The following is an 18,773-nucleotide window of genomic DNA, read 5'->3' on the forward strand; positions in this document are numbered from 1 at the left end:
AATATATTCGCTTATTCGTAAACTATGACCAAGATGACTGGGAACAGTACCTCCCATTGGCCGAATTCACTTACAACAACACCCCTCATGCAGCTATCAATATGACTCCATTTTTTGCAAATAAAGGTTATCATCCTCGCCTCACGTTCTCGTATGAGGGAGTATCAAACCATTCTGCACTACAAGCTGCCGAGGACTTACAGGACATGCAAATATACCTACAGGAACAAATCACTCTCGCCAACGAGACTGCAAAAGGTTATTATAATCTAAAGCGAGATTGTACTCCCGACGACTTCAAAGTAGGAACGAAGGTATGGTTAGATACCCGGAATTTGAAAACAAAAAGACCCATTAAAAAGTTCGATTTCAAGCGGGTAGGACCATACGAAATAATCCAGCGCGTATCGACCCACGCATATAAACTCAAACTACCTGAAACATTGCGAGGGATACACAATGTGTTCCACGCTAACTTACTCTCCAAATACACACCAGACCCCTTTCCTCAACGTCGACAGCCTCCACCCCTCCCCATTGAAGTAGAAGAAGGCATCGAAGAATACCATGTCGAGACCATTTTGAACTCCCGAGGATCTGGAAGGAACCTAAAGTATCACGTACGTTGGAAAGGATATGATCCTGACGACGATACTTGGGAACCACTTCGGAACCTCGCTGGAGCCATCGACACTGTCAAGAAGTTTCATCAAAGGCACCCGAATAAACATGCACCTACCGATGTCGAATTAGAAGCTCTAGAAAAGACTCATCCACAAAATCCTGAGGAGTCTGACTCTGAACCTGATAATGACTCCCCATCCCAATCAAAAATGCCAAGTCGCTCGCACAACAAACCCAATAACCCATCCGTACCACCAGTAACAAAATTGTCGAATGACCCATCGTCTTCATTCCCTCAGCGGCGGTCATCACGATTAACACCAATCACACGCAAATAATGGGGATACTCGCAAGACCGTTACATTGAGTGGTGGATACGTCTAGTACAAAATACACAGAAGTTTGATTGAAAAACAAGCACTAAAAATTGTCGAAACCCCCTTTCCTTTAGTCTAAAGTAGAAGTTAGAACAGAAGTTAAGAAATCACTAAAAAAGAATCACTTCCCAGTCATAACATTGTCGCGCCAACTGCGAATATCGGACATAGACAACCCCGGCACATCAGAAGTCGACTTCAAAGATCCCTCTGCGTCAACCCCAAGAAAAGACCAAACGGGGGATGCATCAACCGAAAAGGGACGCCGAACTGAAGGATTAAATGAGCTAGTAGGTTCATGAGCACCCCTGGTATTCGACTCAAAGAAGAATACTCACCGAATCCGATCGAAGGCCTCTTTGACGGACTCAACCCGAGGGCCCCTAGCAGCCTTCCGAATTTTCTGGTCCAAGGCAGAAGATTCGTTAATATCCCCCACGACCTCCTTTGAAGCGCGTTCGATCTGGTCCAATAATTTTGCAGCATTATCGACCAGCCCAATAACCCGAGGACTCGTATTACTCGAACTGCTGAAACCCGAAGTCCCACTAGTAACGCTGGAATGAGTAGTGTTACTAATAAGTTCGAAACGGATTCCGCGTATACTTCGACGAATCTCCGGGAACAAATGGACAGCATTCCCTCGCCGACCCTTCAATGCCTCCCTACCCATCGCATTAACTTTACGCACCAGGCCGGATACCATCTGTTGAAGCTCCCCTACACAATAAATTAGCCTGAAAATGATACAGTATATCTGAAGACTGTAAAAAATACATACGGGCTTTGGACTCCAGGTCCTTATTCTTCCGTTTCAACAAGTCCGTCTCTTTCTCTATGGCTGCTATTTTCCCTCGAAGCTCCTCCGCCGCACCCTTATGAACCTCTCCGATCCTCGAAAACAATGTTATTATACTATGATCACGGATTCTGGTAATAGACTTACTTTTTATGAATTTCAATCCGCGCATCCTTAATCTTAACGTCTAGTTTAAATCGTTCGATGTCACTGGACAATACGACTAGTCAGTCTTGGCCTATTCCCGAGCAATTTTTGGGGCTTACTTGTTTTTTTCGTCCAGGATCGTTTGAAGGTTATTAACGGAGTCGTTGATCGCCATCATTAACGCCAGTGACTCTTTATCAAGCGGTCCACGGCCTTGAATTATTGCCAAAGCTTCCTCACGAAGGCTAGAAGAGTAAAAATCGACATTCGCCTCCGATGAAAACATGAGGAACGGCGTACCTGGCAGGAGTATATGGGTTAGACAACATTACGGGTGTAATAATTGTCTCGGAAATATTGGAAACAGGGGCAAAGAGAAGAGAAGGATTGACATTGGAAGTGGTAGTGTTCATGTTGGTTAGATTCGATTGAGGGTTCGATTCTGACCGTTAACTGAAGTACAACCTCAGCTTTTATAGGACTTTGGGACCCTCTCACATACCCATTGCTCAACTCACTCTCGGTACTCCTCATACCGTTTACGCATGCCTTCTCGTCGAAATTTCTTATCACATTACACGTCCCACATACTATAGCCGCTGTTCTACGAGAAAAGCACCTCGTCTAACTGCAGCCACATAACCGTCCGGATGAAGCAAATTCACAACTATACCCATAAGGCAAAACTAACCAAAAAATCGATGGATTGGTGCCTCGGGAAGGGATAATGTTATGACCCGAGTATTCCGAACGCCCAGACTAGACGCCAAACGCTTTGACCTATTAGGTTATTGCGACCCAAACGCCCAAACCAGACGCCGGATGTTTTGAAACCGTCCTGCCAAGACCAAAACTCTGAATATATCACACCGACAACCCCGAACGTTGATTATCGAGACTAATCATATCACCTTATCTCCAAGATGGTCACAATCACTATCTATTTGTGATTTGTAACCATGTGCCGCATTCTCAGTACCTTAACGCAGCACGACGCAGCATAAAGCCGAGGGGACGCCTCACTTTCCGGCCTGTACTGCCGAATTTACATCTCATTCTAATATGCCGAGTCTACACCTCATCCTTCCGAACTGCGCACTTTAGCGAAACTCACCGATTGGACAACTGTGCTATATTTCCGTAGTTATTCTTTTTATTTTCTAATCCGTAGTCAATCCGTAGCTGAACGATACTGACTCAGGACTTACAAATATATACAAACATTAGAACTATATAAGAACTGGGCCTTCGAACACGAGAATCTCAACCTAGTTATTTTGCAACCTCTGTAACCTTTTTTCTTACCTTTAACTACTATTTCTCCTCTTACTTCTCTCTCTTGTAAATTCATTAAGACATAGAATCATATCTATCTGAATCTACAAACCCCATCTCGTGTGAATACCATTTAAGTGAACCAATATATCAACCAAACAAACCGTAAGCCTCTCCTCATTCCACAAATACTCTGAATATTAACCCTTTCAACAATCATAACTAACTATCAACCATTATCTTTCATAAATCTCAACTTGTGCATAATAAAATACTTGTTGAATCAAACTAACTACTCACATCTTGCTCATTAATCAACCCTAGCTTAAAGTGTAAACCTGTCTAACTTACTCAACTCGAACATTTATCTTGTTGAACATTTACCGAGTCATAACACTACATGAAGCTCAGCCTTGCGCTTCTCGATGTGATGCAAGTACTCCTCTGCAAGGAAGGTGTTCCAATCTTGAGCCAAGCCTTGAGAGTATCATGAGTAAATAAGGTCAGAGTCAAGGTAAAACAACACACAGTTGTCAGGCTTCTTGCATTCTCCATGAACACTGTACCACGCTGTAAACGCGTTCCATGGATTAATTCCATGGACATGGGGCTCTTCATTATTGACTCAGAGGTGATTGAAGATCATCGAAGGCGTTTTACTGCTCCACCTTGCAAGGTTGTAGATCTTGTCCAGGTAATTTTGGTGTATCTTCTCTGCTTCGGCTTTGTGTTCCTCAGAAAGAGGTCCTGGTTTGTACGGACCATTCTCCCCATCCAGATCTTCTCCTCCTGACTCTCTATCAACCTGGTCATCATCACTCGACTCGTTCCCTGAATTGATTGCTCTCAACTTTCCTTTGGCTTTCCTGCCTTTGAGACCTTGCACCGGCCTTGCCATTTTTGTCTTCTTCATAGCTCTCTTTGTACCCGTTTGACATAGGTGTTTCACACTGGCTTCCTCAGCTTCCTCAGCTGAAGAGGTTGAATCAGGCTCATAGCCCTTTTTCACCCTCTTCTGTTTCTGCAATCTGGTCCTTTTCTCGTAGTTGTCTTCCGAGTCAGAGTCTGGTTTGTATGCTTCGAGATAATGCTCTAATGCAACCTCCTCTTCTGACCATTCCCGTTCCTCCTCTATTGTCTCCAAGCGCATGAACAAACCCTTACAACGAGGCCGTGCAGCATTGTTTGAAGTCACGTTGTCCCCGACTTCACGTTCCCTCACATGATATTCAACGTGATCCTCCTTTTCATCACCTGACTCCCATTCCACATGGTCATCCTCACTTGCCTTGTCATCTGCAGCGACCTCAATCGCAACATCTCTGCCTCCTGCTACCTGATGTTGTCCTCCTACCTCTACCCCTTGAGAATCTCCAGGTGTAGTGGGAACATGAATGAATAGGGCACTCAATTGACAGAGTAGAGTGGCAGACAGGGGGTCGTTGGCATTGATGGTTATCAATTTGGGTGAAAGATCGAGAGCACTGGGTGTAGAGGGATTAGATCTGGATTCTCGATGCTTTGGAGTGTGCTGGAGACATGGCATGGGTGGAACCTTGACCACAGCTTGCCTTTTGACCTTCCGCATAGGTTAGAGCTCTGGGAGAGCTGGAGTAGAGCCTGGTAAAATGAAAATGTAAGGCACATTTGAGCTGACACAGAGAGCGCCATACCAGAGATAGATACCATTGGATGTGTTGAGCATCCCACTGAGCTACGCTTTCTCTTCATTGTCAACAGCTCATCAATTTCTCCTTCAGTTGGAACCGAGGTGGCCTTCAGTTGACTTGTGGCAGCGACAGCCTGCCATGATGTAATTCAAAAAGCCCTGGGGAATAGGTAGTAGTGATGAATGTGTACCTTGTCATGAATAACCTGAATAATATCTTGAGCAATATCTTGAGCACCTCCACCTTTCTGACCCTCCACTTCCCCAATAACGCTGAAACTAGCCTCATCGGCTTGATGTCTTTTTGGCTGGCCGATATGTTCTTTGCATTCATCATGTTCATGTGTGCGTTTACCATGGCCAGCATTCTAACTCTTTGTTCAGAGGTTGTTATGCCAAAAATATAGAGAACATACCTTGGTTTTACTGCCTCGAGTTTTAATACCAGTATTCTTGCAAGCTGGTGTAGTCTTGGGCTGTGGTTTGGTGTCCAAGCATAGGACTCTCTTCGATGACTGAAGTGTTACCATAGCAGATGACTGACAAGCGAAAAAAAAACTGCAGTTAGTAAACATTCATACAGACTGCTAGCGTCTGACTCATGATAAACAATACATGCTCAAGTCTATTATTCTCCATCTTGGATCAAATCCTAATCTCTCAACCCGATGCTGCACAGTGACCCCTCTCCCACATTGACACGATCGACACTGGAACCTTCACCTTATAGGGGCAACGATGTCACAGATGTTTGGAATCCTGATTTCAATAGTGAGCTCCCGATGTACAATGGTTCCTGGATGTATGAGGGCTATAACGTGGAATCGCCTGGTACACCTGAACCTTCCCAGGAGTCCCCGGTGTCCTCTTCCAGTCGCCAAGTCAACTCACAGTTGAGTCATTGGCTTTCCCAGCCCGTGTTATGCGATATTCCCATCATTATGGACATCACTATGGGGGAGTTCAAAGGTAAAAATGTCTATGTGAAGCCTACATTGTTGGGAGATGGAAGTGTCGTTGCAAGGTTGAAGCAGAAGAAAACTGTCCGTGATGTATTGTTGGACTTAGTGGAGAGAGCGATGAAGCGGGTCAAGGTCAATGAAAATCAGCTGCTTGTTGTCATCGATATAAGGAACCCTCACTTCAGGAAGTGTGTGTGATGAATCACATACTTCTATTGCGAAAGGGACACTGTTCCCAATCGTTACATGACTGTCGCAGTCGTCGAAGGAATTGGATGGGAGGAATGACTAACAGGCAAGGTCATAGAAGTTCAGTTCATGGACCTGTCATTAGTAGAGGAGACTCCCTCGGACTCCTGGTGGGCTGGCAAGAACCTCTTACAGCAATTGCAAACAGAGGCTTCAGCTCGGATGCCTCCAGGTCAAAGGAAACCAGGTGGAGTGGACTTGAAAGTACTGAGAGCCATCATTTCTTCTGGGAGCACATAGTCCTCAATCTAAATCTAACTTTACCTATTTTTGTAAAAGCTGATTCTTGTATGTAGTGATTTCTTGGGTATATCTCAAAGGCAGGGCATATGCAACCTCTTGGAAGCGTCAGGCCTCTCTGTGGCTCGAGGGACTAGTAGCTGTATAACAATGAAGCTAACTGACACAAGATCTTGGACTTTAAGTCTTAGGGTAAGACTCTCCTGTTCCAGTCTTCAGTGATCTAACACATTATCTCAGACTACAGTACAAGACAAGAAGACTAACAACAAAAGCTATATACAAGTGGTAAGTGTGGTGGAAAGAGAACATTGGCTATATCTAATGCTGTCCTTGAAGCTATCATTCACATCTGGTCCAACATCGGCAACCACCTCACAGATTTGGGAATGGCGCTGATGATGCTTGGGAGATTTACTGACAGTGCTCATGTGACCATGTTTCCTTCCAGGTTTCTTCGAGACTCGAGTGCAAGTGGTGGAGCTGCCTGCACCAAAGTGCTTCCTCAGTTGCTGTAGAGCTTCCATGGTCCTGACTGCAGCACTCAGTTCGGGCTCCCCAAGTCCTGAGCGAGCTCTTTGCACTCTCTCTCGGGCTCTTTTCACTCTCTCCCGGTCAGCCTCTACAAGTCAATCACGGGTTTAGTACAGGTCCGATGATTCACAGAGTCAAACACACCTTCATCATCCTTCCGACACCTCTCCCTAACCCAAGCAAGCCAGCCTTGATAAATACAAATGAATGTGTTATTTGGGACTGTGTACAGCACAAAATCACAGGAACACTCAGACTGAATTATAGTGTGAGTGTCCTGTGCTTTAAAAAACAACAAATACTTACAGAAAGGTAGTCATAATTGGCAACAAGCAGTTTTCCAGAGTCTTGCATCAAATATACTTCATGTGCACCGTTCCTGTTGATGCAAGGATATGTCTGGATGATTTCTGGCACACAAGTAAAAGCAACATGAAGAGGACCTTCTTGGTCAAGGTCTCCATACTTACTGAACTTGAAATGTGATGCAGACACACCGTAGAGCCCCAAATCCCACAGCAGAATGTAAGTATTCATGTTTTGGCCAAATTCATCAAAGCAGTGGTGGCTACACAACTCATGCAATCTGCCATTGGAGAGTGGTTGGATCGGGCGTTGTATGGTGCTACAAGGAAGAGAGTGAGACAACATGTAGTCAAAAGATAATGGCAGCTCACTGCAAGGATATGTTTAGGGGACACAGAGAAGTAGACTTCGGTGTACTGTATGGGATCTTTATAGGCTGGGCATGTAGTACATTTCCAGTACATTCCCATGCTGGCCCTTGTTCATCTTTTGGGGATACTGATCTCTCAGGATCAGTTGATATGAACTCACAATGACTTTACAGGTTCAGATGTAACAATAGATTGTGGCTGGTGAGGCGTTTAGCCTCCAGCCGATTTGGTATGTTCAACAATACTCTTCCTGAGGATATTGTTGTTGATACTTACCCATTGAACTCAGTGAATGGCACAGATATGTATTCCACCAAAGGCAAAACTTATTGAGCCTACATCTAACTCCCCACTTCCGTCACACACCCTGGTACCTACCAAACGATCTCATCACAGGAAGAAGAAACAATTGGATCAACCACTGGTGCTAATTGCCAATGGCCACATTTACACGCAAGACCCCAGGGCTCCACTTTGAGCAGGTCAAGTAGGATTGCGGGATCCACCACTTAAATCCGCCAGATACAACATAGTTCATGAAGAGGTTGCTCAATTAGCAACTAACAGGTCACTTCAGCCAGGCGAGAGTACACTACCAGAGGACCCCTTCCTACCAGGCTACTTGTCTCCGCCCCACTAAGTCAAAGTCAAAGTCAAAGTCAAAGTCAAAGGCACAGGCACCAACATCTGGAGATGCAGATACTGTTGACGGTTTTGAGGGGGGCCTCAAGGTCCCGACTTCTGTGCTCAATGGATGTGAGGCCAGCTTTGTTGCTGCAGATGAACGACGGGAGAAGGCCAGCATGCAGTTCTTCAACTGCACTGGGATCATGGGCTTGCTATACCACCATGATCGTGTTATATGGCTGGCAAATATGACCTCTGCTGGCGAGAAGCAGTTCTATGTTATAGTGTTGCTTCAGAAGCCTTTTGAACACCTACCAGCAGAGTATCGTGTAGGCATACTCTATAACATCAGCTGTCAGTTGCATCACAGCTGTATCAGGTGGAATTTCCTGGAGGAGTTTCATGATCAGCTGGGGTTTGTGATATCAGTTTTCCATGCCTTCAGTCATTGTTGGGCATACCAATTGGTATACCATCCTAGGAAAGCTGAAGGTTTCAGTTTCAGTGACGGCAAAGGGTGCGAGAGATTTTGGCACTCTATCAGTTGTTTGATCCTGTATCTACATGTATGTGAAAAGGTTTCTTATTCTTGATGAGTACTAACAGCCATTTAGTATTACCAGAGGCTCTATGTCCTTGATACTTAAGTCCGACATGATGATGAAGGAAGACTTTTTGGATTGGCGGCTTGGGTTGTGAGAAAAAGGGGGATGGCCTTCGGATGGCAGTTCTGTGGAAAAGAGGAGGTAGCAAGGTCAGGAAAAGACAAGGGGTATCTCAGAGAGCAATGGAAGGAGCAGGTGGAAACTCAGACAAAGCCATTACCCAGTGAGTTCTTGACATAAAAAATACTAATCTGACTAATCCATGCTATAGAATGTTCCAAGAACAAAGGAAAGAAAGCTGTGGAAGACGTTGTACATTTGCGCACAGTGGTGGAGGTTTTGACATCGTAAATTGAACAACACTCCAATTTTCTTTGCAATCTTGACACTCCCAGCTATCAGTTTACCATTGCCAGTGCCAAACTACCTGAAGTTCAAGCAAAGTTGAAGGCTACTGAAGAAACCTTGAGAAGAAAGGAATGGCAGCTCAGTGTGAACACCCAACAGCAGGTGTAGCACCTTGTGAATAGCCCGTTCATTCAGCATAGAATGAATCCCCTTGCGTTGAAGACAAGGCTGACGAATAAGTTACATGCATGGAAGTTCGAGCGGGACAGGCTTGAACGTTCATTCAGAAAGCGGCAGAAAACGTGAGTGACAACAGTACATCATTTACGTTTAACTTACCACTATCACAGAACAGAAAATTCATTCACAAATAGCAGATAATGTCAAGCACAGAGACCCAGGTATCCAACAACTTGCACGACAATATAATCGTTTATGTCGCAGGATGCAGAAACTAATCAAGTCAAAGAAGGCACCACACAATGCTGTAGCACTCCAAGAGATCCCAATGGACCGTGTATTTGATTTGGATGTCGACGAAACTATATGGCAGGATGTAGGCCTCACCGATGACTATGATGGGACCATTCCACCAGCGTGGCTTGCAGACGACAATATACGTGATGGAATTTGAGGTCTTCTTGTCTGTGACAGGAGCAAGGAGGAGATTGTGAGGTTGTCTCATGAGCATGATGCAATGCAACAGTGGTTTGTGGAGGAATAGGAGATACTGGGATTGGCAATTGAACTCCAGCAGAGTATGTTTGTCCATTATCAAGATCATTCAGATTGACTTACACAAAGCTAGATGATGCTGATATTCAATTTCAACTTCAGCTGCGGAAACGAAGACTCTTGCAGCTGTTGGCAACATGGCAAGGAAACCTTGGTACTGCATTCCCTTATTCAAATGATGTCCCACCATGGGGCCCAGCTCTGGATGAGATGCAAGAAGTGCAACAGGAGATGACAAGGGAGTCAATGGATGGGATTTACTCTGAGTCTGACAAAAGTGGTGATGAGGACAACTTGGAGGATGATGGCTTGGAACCTGGGCTAATTGAGCATCTACAGACCTTGGAGTTGATGGACAATGCCTTGGATGACGACATAAAGGGTATTCCCATCTAAAAGTAACTTAAAAATGTAAATTGATCTCAGTTGTATAATGGATGCATTTTAAGATTTAGAGCCTACTTGTGTTCTGTGTGGTGTTAAAGACAGGGATAGTGGTTTGGTGCCTTGTATCATTCCAACAATCCTAGTTTAATTCCTCCAAGTGAGGCCATTGGAAATTTTCTGTAAGTCTAATTAATTAACCTTGACAATCACAAATGTTAAATCTAAGGCATATACAAAGTTTTTGAGTGGTTATTTGAGTAGTTTCAGTAGTATTTTTTATATAGTCCACTGACATACCACTGACAGACAAACAACTGTGTGGGCCACTGGTATGTACCATCATACAGAGGAGTGGTACATGTACATATTATCTATCATATGCATCATATCTAATAACAGACAAAAACTGTAGTGTCTACTATAAACCTAATTCTTTTTATTCTAGCATCCTACATCAGCAACTCACACAATTTGCCAGTGAACTTTCCTGGCTTTTCTGGGCTTTTCGGCCGGTTCGACCAGTCCACCCCCTCGCAAGTTCACCAGCTTCTTCACATATCGCAACCACACACCAGCCAATGAGGTCCTAATAGCTGGCATATGTTCCATAACATGATAGCTGGTCTCAGAAAGCCTCCAACAGTGGAGGTTTTTGTGAAAAGTTGAGGTGACTGGAAAATTTTGGCAGGCAGACCTGAGCAAAACTGAGCTTGCCGGAAATCAGACATAGCTGGTGACTGGTCGACTTGTTGGTTTGTGCAAGTCCAAAAAGTCGCCAAAAAGTTCTCACCAGTAAATTGTCAAGTTGCTGATGTAGGCTACTTGATGGACTCTAGACCTTACTTTGAGTATTTGCAAGTGGAGAAGAAGTAGTCTGCATACTTGTGCAGCCATGGAGGCGTTTCAAAAACATATTTTGTAGAGTGGTACATATCTTAAGAAAGGGTGTCAGAAGTCCAGAAAAGTGGTATGGACCACTTGAAATGGTACGTACCATACATGTGGTACATCCCCTTGGTATGAGCCACCTCTAAGGTAGATCTTTTTAGTGTAACAGATACACCTAAGATGGTACAAATCAATGGTTGCCTGAAGTGCAATATTCAACCCAGAAATCTAACTAACCAAGTTGATTCTATCAAATCTAGAGGAAGAATCGGATCTGCACCTGTCACAAAGAAGTAAGGAGAGCACCCAATACTTTTCCTCGAAGACACCCTATTGGCCCACAAAATGTGTTTTAAGAACTAGTACCATTTATTTAGGTCTCCACTGGTAGCTTTAGCCAATGCATTTCTGATATCAAAGTGCGCACGTTCAATCTTCCCGTTAGCTTGCAAATTGTAAGTAGAAATCCTAATTCCTCGGATTCCATATTTATCTTTCAACCAATTTGCCATTGCTAACATCTGAGGCATGTTGTCTGTAACTATCTCTTCTGGGCAACCCCATCTGCACAATATATTATCAAAGAACCACTCAGCCAACTGTCTAGCTGTTTCATGTGCAATCACACGTCTCTCAGACCAATTTGAAAGTGCACACCTTCCATATCAGCAAAAACCATAGTGAGATATATTCACATTATACCAAAATTATGACCTATAACACTCATAGTAACATGTAAATACGGTGACAGGAGAATATAATAGAGTTCTACTACCATGTGCAAGACATTACAAATACCAAAACCCAGCAACACTAGTTTTGATGTTGACATCAAGTGACTGATGTAACATCTTATTATGGGTGTTATAGCAAGTTACAAGGGTTATGATGAGTTGTGAAGGTTATTCCAAGTTTTCAGTCATACAGCAGGTACTGTGGATTATGCCCAGTACACAGCTAGCCATTCTATGAAATTCTATCCATGTATTTTACATAGTCACAATGTGTCAATGAATTAAAATTTTGTGGAACTTTCTTGAAAAATGAACGAGGTCCAAACAAGAAAATTTAGTATATTATATCAAATATTATATACCATGTACTACCACTCCTGTGGGCACCGCGTTTGCCGTTCAGCATCCGGTTCCCAGTTTGCCGGTCCATACCCTTTACCCTATACCAATTGTTCTCGCTGCTGGGGTTCCAGTACAGTAGATAATAAAGAACTCTTATATTGCCGTAGCAGGAAAGAATACAGATGTGTGTAAGAAGTGATGAACTATGAACTTCAAACCCCCTTTGTTTACCTCTCGTCAAGCAGACACGAACACATTGAAAGTAGCGGATGCCTATAGATGAAAAGACGACGTATCAGCAACGGTTGTTAGAATAAAGACAGTAGGTGACTCACATCGAGATACAGCTGCTGTAACCGATCTCTCTGATTGCCCGATGCCCCAAAATGAGAAACCGCGGATGGTTGAATCATTGAACGTTGAGGTCTTGAGCTGTTTGAGCCTGGCCCGACTTTGGAAGACTCGGGGGGTTGAGGCGTTGAAGTTTTGAAGACTTGAAATAGATGGTCTTTGAAGCTTGTCACTTGAGATTTGCTTGAGAGCTTGAAGTTTGAGGCGTTGAGATGAAGGTGTATCTTGAATGTTTGGATGCACGGAGCAGGCACTTGCCGGCCTTGAAGAGGTGACTTGATTGAGGATTGAGCGACATTTTGCGACTTGACGAGTCGGCTATGTTTCTTCTTGTAGACGGGCGCGTAATTGCGGAAGGTTGTCTTGGAACGACATAGTGAGAACAGAAAAGTTGAACCTAACATAAGCAACACGCCCACCTGATATCAAATTATGTAGGCCATCTCGGAGACGCATTCAGAAAACGGTAAGTTCAATCACGATTCATTGCAAACATACAGTACGATAAATTAAAGAAGATTAAATCTCAGAAAACATTGACTTTACGACTATATGATTAATGCCGCTTCATCCAACATCCAAGTTCAAGTTCAAATCGTGCGCCTTATGCTCAATCCGACCACCGGCGGGGGCAGCGGATGCGTGACGTTTGACACCATGATTCTGCCAGCTTTGCACATCGTGTAAACTTTATTTACATGTTAAATGTATTTTCCGTAAATATACACAATATTTGGGGAAACATTTGATACATCCTATTTTTAACATCAAGGTAAATAAAAGCTGAATTTCGATCTATATACTTTCTGTATTCTGCTGAAACTTACACAATATTTGAACAAAATTTGATACATTGTGGGTCATAGATCAACATACACAAAATTTGCATTTATTGTTTATATTGTATCAAATCTGGGTTTGTACATTGTATCATGCACGTTTTTGGTAGAAAGCATCATTGAAGGGTTGCCTGTGTAGCCTGAGCCAGGCTATTAAAAAAGAAATTACTATATGCTTTTGTATCTATTTCATATATTGCAGCTTTATTATTATTATTATTCTTTCTTAGAAGTATATATTATATCTATTTCATAGATTGCAATTTTATTGCTATTGTTACAAGTATATATATATGTGCACACATCTCAAGTTTGCTTTCATAAGTCAACTATGTATATAACTATATCTATGTATCAAATAACTATATTTTATGATTTGTTTATAATAAGAGGGGACTTTTACTTACAACTTCTTTAAGGGTGAAATTGAACCTGATGCTAACTGTTATGATTGTGTTACACTCATGAGTAGCTGTACCTTATGCTCTATTTGTTTCTATCTTATCTTATCTATAAGCTGTGCCTCACAGCTTCTGGTCCTCTTATAGTTATGAAGGGTTATGATTCCAAGGTAGGATTATAACCCTGTTATGGCCAAGTTCTGACCATGGTTATATTTGGGTTATAAGGTCCTCTTATGGTTATGAAGGGTTATGATCCCAGGGTACAGTAATGACATATATATACACAGTTACAATTTTGCTGGAACTCATTCTAACTGGATATAAGGTATATTCTGCTGGTAATTAGTTATGATGTTTTACATAAACTGATGTGATTTGAGCGATATTGCGACGAGGGATCCATAGTTCCAGACGGGTGATGTGTATATTGAACGAGCACTCAGAACTGCTTGGATTTTATGAGAATAAGATCCATGGCCTGTTGTTTTCCTTCAACCGATGTATCAGCTTCCTAACAAAGTTTAGCAATATTTCGTGAAGCACACCTTTGATCACTGATGCACTACACCTCCTTCGAGCCCTTATACAGCATTTCTGGCAGTTAGTGATGTAGCATCGCATCTTCTGTAAGACGGCCGATAGATAAAAATTCAGAACGAGCACATAATCTGAAGGAGGTATAAAGGAGCTTAGAAGAAAATCTGTATTTGCTGTCGACATTGATGACTCAAGAGAACCAAGTTGCGTTACAGACTTACGGACTGCTTACGAGATACGATAGGGAAAAGCTGACTGGTGATACACAGCCCCAGCTTTGGCAGAAGATCACAGAACAGGCTTTTGGCTGCCCAGCACTTATTGCGACCTCTAGTCCTAAGTACTTCAAAGGTAACACTACGGGTCGAGTCGCAAGGTGCCAGTGTGTTACAAACCCTTCACTTTTCAGGCCCACATACCCTGCTAACCAGCACACAGGACCCCCAGCAATTTTCCAAAGTCCTAATCTTATCATAACTCCTCCTTATCAGCAACCCCCACTCAATCCACATGTGATATCCCCTCCGCAGGCTTATCTGAGATACAACACAGTCATTACAGCCTTATGACTCACTCTACAGTCACTCCTTATCAATATTTCCCATGTTATCTCTTCACTAAGTATATATTTCACTCATATGCAGTCGTTCTGGCTCAATCCTTTATCTTTCCATTCATTTACATAATAAACCTAGTCATACATAGATAAGTAAACTGACTCATACATAGATAACAGTAGAGTATATAAACCCTCAGGTTTTGGCACCAAAACCTCAACCTCGATATTTTTAACTGTTTCTAACCATTCTCTCTGTAACCTAACCTCTCTTAGTAGTGCTGAATTATATTCTGTCTCTACAAACAGCCACCTAGTGTGAAACTATTATCCCAGCCAGCTTTTAAGCTAGCCATCACCCAACAGCCAGCCTTCAGGCTAGACACCCTCAACAGCCAGCTTTCAAAGCTAGACAACAACCCAACCCTACCTCTAACTACATACATTTTACTTCCTAATCACCCCTTGTAAGTAGAGACTACAGGTTAAGTTACCGAGTTCTAACACGGTGGCATATACTATATATCCAGCCACACTCTGACCTCCTTGAGCAGCGTTGGGTTGGAGAGACTATGATGAGATTGTGAAAGTTTCAGGTGATGGTAGACGCGTTCAAGAACAGTCTCCAAGTTGGATTCGTTTGCGGCCAATATCATTATACACATGACAGAAATAATTGATCAGACCTTTAACTGCTTGAAGTGAAAGCCTCGTGAGGACCACTTGAAAATTATTTAATGGTCCTTTCACATCAGTATCGCGATATAAATCGGAAAAGACCTTAAAGATGCATATTTGTACAATTTTAACACTTATGAGTTATAAATTATGGGATTGATAGGACTAGAGTGAGCCTGCACTTCTGGTTAAAGCATGAGCCTCTACAAGAGACTTTATCCGTACAAACTGTACAAAATTAGGAAAGATGAGAGACTTCGTTGAAGTTCAGAAAACTGTACGAACTTCAGGAAGCAGCTGTTTAAAAACTTTGTTCTTTTGTTGGAAGGCCTCATCTTACTCCTGGAATGCTCATAGCAAACATAGGGATTTTAGTATACACTTTATTGAAACTTCAACGAAGTCTGGTTGGACTGCTCAGATATATGGAATTCTCTAATATAGAAATCCAAATAAGGATAAAGGAAGGAACATCCGATTCACACGAATAGAAAACGGAAAGGATAGGAATTTCTCAGAAAACCAAGGAAACACGGACTTCAGCGAAGTGCATGTGGCATTTGATTTCAAGAGAGAAACCTTGGAGATAGGGCCTAGGATCGAGGCTAGATCTTCTCCAAAAAGGAATAGAACAGGAATAGGAAGAATGGATACACCTGAAACCTGGACTCGTTCCCTAGGAAAAACAGGAGAATGCGGATACATCGGGTACTTCGGCAAAGTCAAGTCCCCACATCACAACCAGGAAACAAAGAACAGATATTCAGTTTAATATTCAATTTGGCACTTCAGCACATAAAACTCTTGTATTATATCCGATTAAGCGAGTTTCTGTTCAACTGAAAGGGGTTTCATTATTATTTACCAGTTTCACACACATTTTGGACTTTTACTATTATTTATTATAAAAACCGTATATAAGGAGGGCAGGAAAGAGGGATTTTCCACAGCAACCTACGAGTGGAGATGCAGTTCACCTACTAGGATTCGCTCGAGATTTGACCTTTGCCCCACTCTTCACTGAAGTTGGTGTTCTGTGTTTGGAAAGATAGATTAGATTATTGCAATTGAATTTGGTATTGGCATATTGTCTTGGAATTGAACTCTGGATATTGAAGTCAATTTGGACTTATATTGAATTTGGATTGCTATTGTCTAGTTTGGATGTTGAACTTGGAACCGAACTTCGGCGAAGACTTGTAAAACTTTGTTGAAAAGTCAGATATCAAATTTTGGGATTTGTGAATCATATTGTCACTCTTGTAGTGGAAGAACCTTGATTGAAACTTCTATAAAACTGAAGACCCCCCATATTCTATCTTTCTTGGTGGCTCTTAGTGAAAACTAAAGCCTTAAGAATACTGACCTCCACCCCTTAGACTTGTGTATACTCTTCTTGGTGTGGTTTTGGTTTGCGCACTTCGTGCTTGAGGTGTGTTTGCTAGCCATATTTAGTGGTGTTACACAGAGTTATTATCACACTTGATCTTCTCAATCTCTGTGATTGCCACCCCTTCTATTCCTTTGGCTCCTCACTGCCCACCATTTTGTCTGACTCGCGATTGCCATAGACCATTGTAGATAGGGAAGCCCCTGCCTCCTTGACCCCTTACTCCTTAAGTAGTGTAGTATAGAAGTACTCCAAGTGTACTGTAGAACTTCACTCTTGTCTGGTCAATCCTACCTAGGAGTCATTCTTTTCCCCTTCGATTGTCAGCTTGCTGTTGTGCCTGTTTTGCGCAATACTATAAAAGACTTCAATTTTTGCTTTTAAGAAAGAAGAACAGATAATAATTAGTGGAAATAAGAGGACTAGAGATAGCCTGATCTGCTAGTCAAAACCCTAGACCTCTGTTTGAAGGAAATTGAATAGAGAGAGATCTTCGAGAAGAATAATCTGAAACCTGTAGGACTTCGAGAAGACAGCTATTTCCAAACTTTCTATGTTCATTGGCCTCTCTCCCTTTGGTAACATGTTTTGGATAATCAAGGGATATTAAACTATTTTGTTTTACTTCTATTAGACATCGAGGAAAACAAATTACAGACAGATTGTTAAGACATTGACAGATATTAGAGTGAAGTTAGAGATCTGGGATTGAAAACTTCTGAATAAGATTAGATTACTCAGAGATAGGATAAGAGAAGTTAGATAAGAGGAGATTAGAAATAGTCTGAGGGAAAGTGTTTTCGGACATCGAGCAGATTAGGAGAACAAGAGATATGAGATTCATTCGATCATAGCAGCGGAAAGATGTGGAATGGAAAGGAGTGATCAAATATGCAGACCATGTGTCCGATTTCAGACCAGAAGAAAGAGGGGCTTGGACCTACAAGGATTGCACATGGTAGAAACCGAGAAGACTGAGAAGAGAGAGGGAAGAAGAAGATTATACTCAAAAGCGACGAAGAAATGGCCAAAGAAGGAAATTCGACGTCTATTCCAATTCGTTTCTCATCTAAAATCAGAGATTCTGTAGCAAGTCCATTTATTATTTACTTTTCATATTTTCTAGTTCTCGAGCCAGTATATAAGGAGCCCTGTAAAAGCTAGGATTCTTTAGTTAGTACTGCCCAAATTGTATGATCAAGCAGGAACTCTCGAAGCAGTAGTGATTTTGCCCTGACTCCGTCAGTGTGTATTGGTTTTATCAGAACACAGATTTGGATTTGGAATTTGGTTAAGTCCACTTGGGGACTTTCGTCAGAATTGGTATTTGGTTAAGTCCACTTGGGGGCTTTTGACAGATTTGGAATTTGGAATAGTTCACTTGGGAACTCTAGGCACTTGGGCTACAGCAGATTGTTCAAGTTTGCCGAAGTAGGCTTCAGACTGTTAGATTCATATATATAAATAAAAACAGATCGGTAGTAGAGAATTCTACTATCTCAAACCAGACTTCACAATCAGAGTTAGTTTTGTCTACATCTCGAGAGATCAAAGAAGGCGTAACCTTTGACAAGCCGAACTTTCGAACCCCCACTTTTAGAGAATACTAAGAGCAATAGATTTGTTGATCTATTTGCTTGGTGTGTTTTTCTTGCTTTATCTTTGGGGACCACCGCAGGGGGTGGAAAGTTATTTGATTCCGAGAAGATGCAGAATTAGATAAGATTTTGAAGTTTTACTTCAAAAATAAGATATTTGTTGGAGTTCGAAGTGCTAGTGAATGAGAATTCTAATAATTG

General features: G+C 42.3%; 5 protein-coding genes across 5 annotated transcripts; 2 read left to right on the plus strand and 3 right to left on the minus strand.

Moving 5' to 3' along the window:
• Positions 1 to 3,847: 3,847 nt before the first annotated feature.
• Positions 3,848 to 4,768, minus strand: E1B28_006812 (uncharacterized protein; the record flags this gene model as incomplete). Its single annotated transcript, XM_043151513.1, has 1 exon — positions 3,848 to 4,768. The coding sequence occupies one exon, from the start codon at positions 4,766 to 4,768 to the stop codon at positions 3,848 to 3,850; it is 921 nt and encodes a 306-aa protein (XP_043012609.1).
• Positions 4,769 to 4,813: 45 nt separating this feature from the next.
• Positions 4,814 to 5,421, minus strand: E1B28_006813 (uncharacterized protein; the record flags this gene model as incomplete). The annotated part of the gene is made up of 4 exons (XM_043151514.1): positions 4,814 to 4,842; positions 4,896 to 5,025; positions 5,083 to 5,259; positions 5,308 to 5,421. The coding sequence occupies 4 exons, from the start codon at positions 5,419 to 5,421 to the stop codon at positions 4,814 to 4,816; spliced, it is 450 nt and encodes a 149-aa protein (XP_043012610.1).
• A 138-nt stretch (positions 5,422 to 5,559) lies between these two features.
• E1B28_006814 (uncharacterized protein) lies at positions 5,560 to 6,051 on the plus strand (the record flags this gene model as incomplete). Its single annotated transcript, XM_043151515.1, has 1 exon — positions 5,560 to 6,051. One exon carries the CDS (start codon positions 5,560 to 5,562, stop codon positions 6,049 to 6,051), a length of 492 nt encoding a protein of 163 aa, XP_043012611.1.
• Positions 6,052 to 9,816: 3,765 nt separating this feature from the next.
• E1B28_006815 (uncharacterized protein) lies at positions 9,817 to 10,264 on the plus strand (the record flags this gene model as incomplete). Its single annotated transcript, XM_043151516.1, has 2 exons — positions 9,817 to 9,891; positions 9,938 to 10,264. The coding sequence occupies 2 exons, from the start codon at positions 9,817 to 9,819 to the stop codon at positions 10,262 to 10,264; spliced, it is 402 nt and encodes a 133-aa protein (XP_043012612.1).
• Positions 10,265 to 12,456: 2,192 nt separating this feature from the next.
• Positions 12,457 to 12,974, minus strand: E1B28_006816 (uncharacterized protein; the record flags this gene model as incomplete). Its single annotated transcript, XM_043151517.1, has 2 exons — positions 12,457 to 12,492; positions 12,555 to 12,974. 2 exons carry the CDS (start codon positions 12,972 to 12,974, stop codon positions 12,457 to 12,459), a joined length of 456 nt encoding a protein of 151 aa, XP_043012613.1.
• Positions 12,975 to 18,773: the final 5,799 nt, after the last annotated feature.

Source organism: Marasmius oreades, chromosome 3 (genome assembly GCF_018924745.1).
Source record: "Marasmius oreades isolate 03SP1 chromosome 3, whole genome shotgun sequence".
NCBI lineage: Eukaryota > Fungi > Basidiomycota > Agaricomycetes > Agaricales > Marasmiaceae > Marasmius > Marasmius oreades.